The following is a 2,686-nucleotide window of genomic DNA, read 5'->3' on the forward strand; positions in this document are numbered from 1 at the left end:
TCCAAAGAGAAACTCAAATTGAAAACTGTTCATACAGTAGGTCCCCCTCTCATCCACAGCATCACTCTTTTTTTTTTTTTTTTTTGAGATGGAGTTTCACTCTTGTCGCCCAAGCTGGAGTGCAATGGTACAATCTCGGCTCACTGCAACCTCCGCCTCCCCAGTTCAAGCGATTCTCCTGCCTCACCCTCCCGAGTAGCTGGGATTACAGGTGTGTGCCACCATGCCCAGATAATTTATTGTATTTTTAGTAGAGACAGGGTTTCACCATGTTAGCCAGGCTGGTCTTGAACTCTTGACCTCAGGTGATCCCAAAGTGCTGGGATTACAGATGTGAGCCACCATGCCTGGCCCACAGCTTCACCCTCTATGGTTTCAGTTACTCATGGTCAACCATGGTCCCAAAATAGATGAGTACAGTACAATAAGATATTTTGAGAGAGAGAAATACAGACAGACTGACCACAGTCACAGAATTTTTATTACACTATATTGTTAAAATTGTTCAATGTTAGGACGGGCACAGTGGCTTACACCTGTAATCCCAGCACTTCGGGAGGCCAAAGCAGGCAATCACCAGAGTTCAGGAGTTGGAGACCAACCTGGCAAACATGGCGAAACCCCATCTCTACTAAAAATAGAAAAATTAGCCGGGCGTGGCGGCACACACCTATAATCCCAGCTACTCAGGAGGCTGAGGCAGGAGAATTGCCTGAACCCAGGAGATAGAGGTTGCAGTGAGCCAAGATTGTACCACTACACTCCAGTCTGGGCAACAGAGCAAGACTCCATCTGAAGAAAAAAAAAATTGTTCAATTTTATTAGTTATTGTTATTAATCTCGTTCTGTGCTTAATTTATGAATTATACTTTATCATAGGTTATGGATGAATAGGGAAAAAATATAGTATGTATATGGTTCAGTACTATCTGCTGTTTCAGGTATCCAATGGGTCCTGGAATGTATGCCCTGCAAACAAGGGGGACTACTGTATTCAACTCTCTGCCTGCAGATAGATATAACTTGAATTTTTCATACAGTATTTTCCAATCTGAACTCCACAGGTACACTGCAATATGTTTTAGCAAGTTTGCCCCACGCACATCAGCTGATTTAACATTCAGAGACTTCAAACTAATTTTAATACAAAGCAAGCAACATATCCTAAAACCAAAACCTGGTTCTATCACTTACTAGCCATATGCCCCTTCAGCAAATTTTATTCTCTTCATTTTAAAATGGGATAGTAACTCCTATCTCATAGAGTAACTATAAAAGTTAAACTGGAGAATATTCATAGTTCCCTCCTATAAAATGGAGATTACAATAGTACCTACTTCACAGGGAAACATGAGAATTAAATGATTTAAAAATATATAAAGTATTCAGAATGGTACCTAGTATACCATCTTATATAAAATTTGCTCTAACAATGTACTATTATTTCTATTAATAAGACCTCAGAATAGTTATTTGTGAACATGAAGTTTCAATACATGATCTCTAATGTTAAACCAGGTTCTAAAATTTCGTGCACTAAAATTCAGAGATATCGAAGACTCCCTAAAATTCCTTCAAAATTAGAAACGTATACTATAAGGCTCTCTTCATGGATTCCCTATTGACAACCTGCTCTCAACAGACCAAGATTCAACTGCTAAAGCTCATGCTGGGGTTCACTTTACCATAGCTTTCTGGTTTTCAGTTAGAGCGTGGTTCTATTGTTTGGTACTTCCCTCATGTACAAATTTTAGAAAGTCAAACTTAACAGACACTGTATGCCAAGTGGTGTGACAGAGTATAGACAGGGCTATCTCATTCTCAGGACAATGACAAAAAAATAGGTGGCAAAAGGCAAAAAATTATAAGCAGAAAAGTAAAATTTAGAAGCATATTTACATGACTGACTTAGCCTATTATGTCCAGAAACATCAAGACTCACCAAGGTTCATCAGTAGGTTCCCAACAAACGAGGCATACACTACAAGTAAAACACATGGCTCTATCGTCTCCAGATGAGGCAGGCTGCAAAATTATAAAGAAAAGAGGCAGAAAGGGTAAATCATTATTAAAATAGCTTTATAATAAAAGTTTTTTTTTTTTTTGAGACGGAGTCTCGCTCTGTCGCCCGGGCTGGAGTGCAGTGGCCGGATCTCAGCTCACTGCAAGCTCCGCCTCCCGGGTTTATGCCATTCTCTCGCCTCAGCCTCCTGAGTAGCTGGGACTACAGGAGCCCGCCACCTCGCCTGGCTAGTTTTTTGTATTTTTTAGTAGAGACGGGGTTTCACCGTGTTAGCGAGGATGGTCTCGATCTCCTGACCTCGTGATCCGCCCGTCTCGGCCTCCCAAAGTGCTGGGATTACAGGCTTGAGCCACCGCGCCCGGCCAACAAAAGTTATTTTTAAAAGTTCATAATTTTAAGTAAAATTCTATACTGAAAATGAGAAAATTAGCCTATAATATTAGGTCCAACAATACACTGAAACCTCCAAATATTTATTAACTGCCTGCATTATTTGAAAATTCAGAAAATGACCACTAAATCGAAGAGAGGTACACATATATGCAATCCCTGATCTAGTACTTTTCTAATTGCTATAATAAAGTATCTGAACTATTAAGTATAAAAGAAAGATTCTGGCTGGTTCACACTATTTGTTGTGGTTGCTGTTGTTGTTGTTTTTGA

At 39.8% G+C, this 2,686-nt stretch overlaps 1 protein-coding gene across 12 annotated transcripts in view; it reads right to left on the minus strand.

The window, feature by feature from the left end:
- BIRC6 (baculoviral IAP repeat containing 6) overlaps nt 1–2,686 on the minus strand; it is a 262,265-nt gene that overhangs the window by 220,574 nt on the left and 39,005 nt on the right. For all 12 annotated transcript variants that reach the window (XR_004428401.1, XM_033176091.1, XM_033176090.1 and 9 more), the window contains exon 6: nt 1,943–2,025. Coding sequence is in view for 11 of the 12 variants with exons in the window: in XM_033176091.1 (XP_033031982.1) it covers nt 1,943–2,025 (83 nt within the window). In the remaining variant the exon portion in view is untranslated. The remainder of the gene's footprint in view (nt 1–1,942; nt 2,026–2,686) is intronic.

This window comes from Trachypithecus francoisi, unplaced genomic scaffold (assembly GCF_009764315.1).
Source record: "Trachypithecus francoisi isolate TF-2019V2 unplaced genomic scaffold, Tfra_2.0 Lachesis_group17, whole genome shotgun sequence".
NCBI lineage: Eukaryota > Metazoa > Chordata > Mammalia > Primates > Cercopithecidae > Trachypithecus > Trachypithecus francoisi.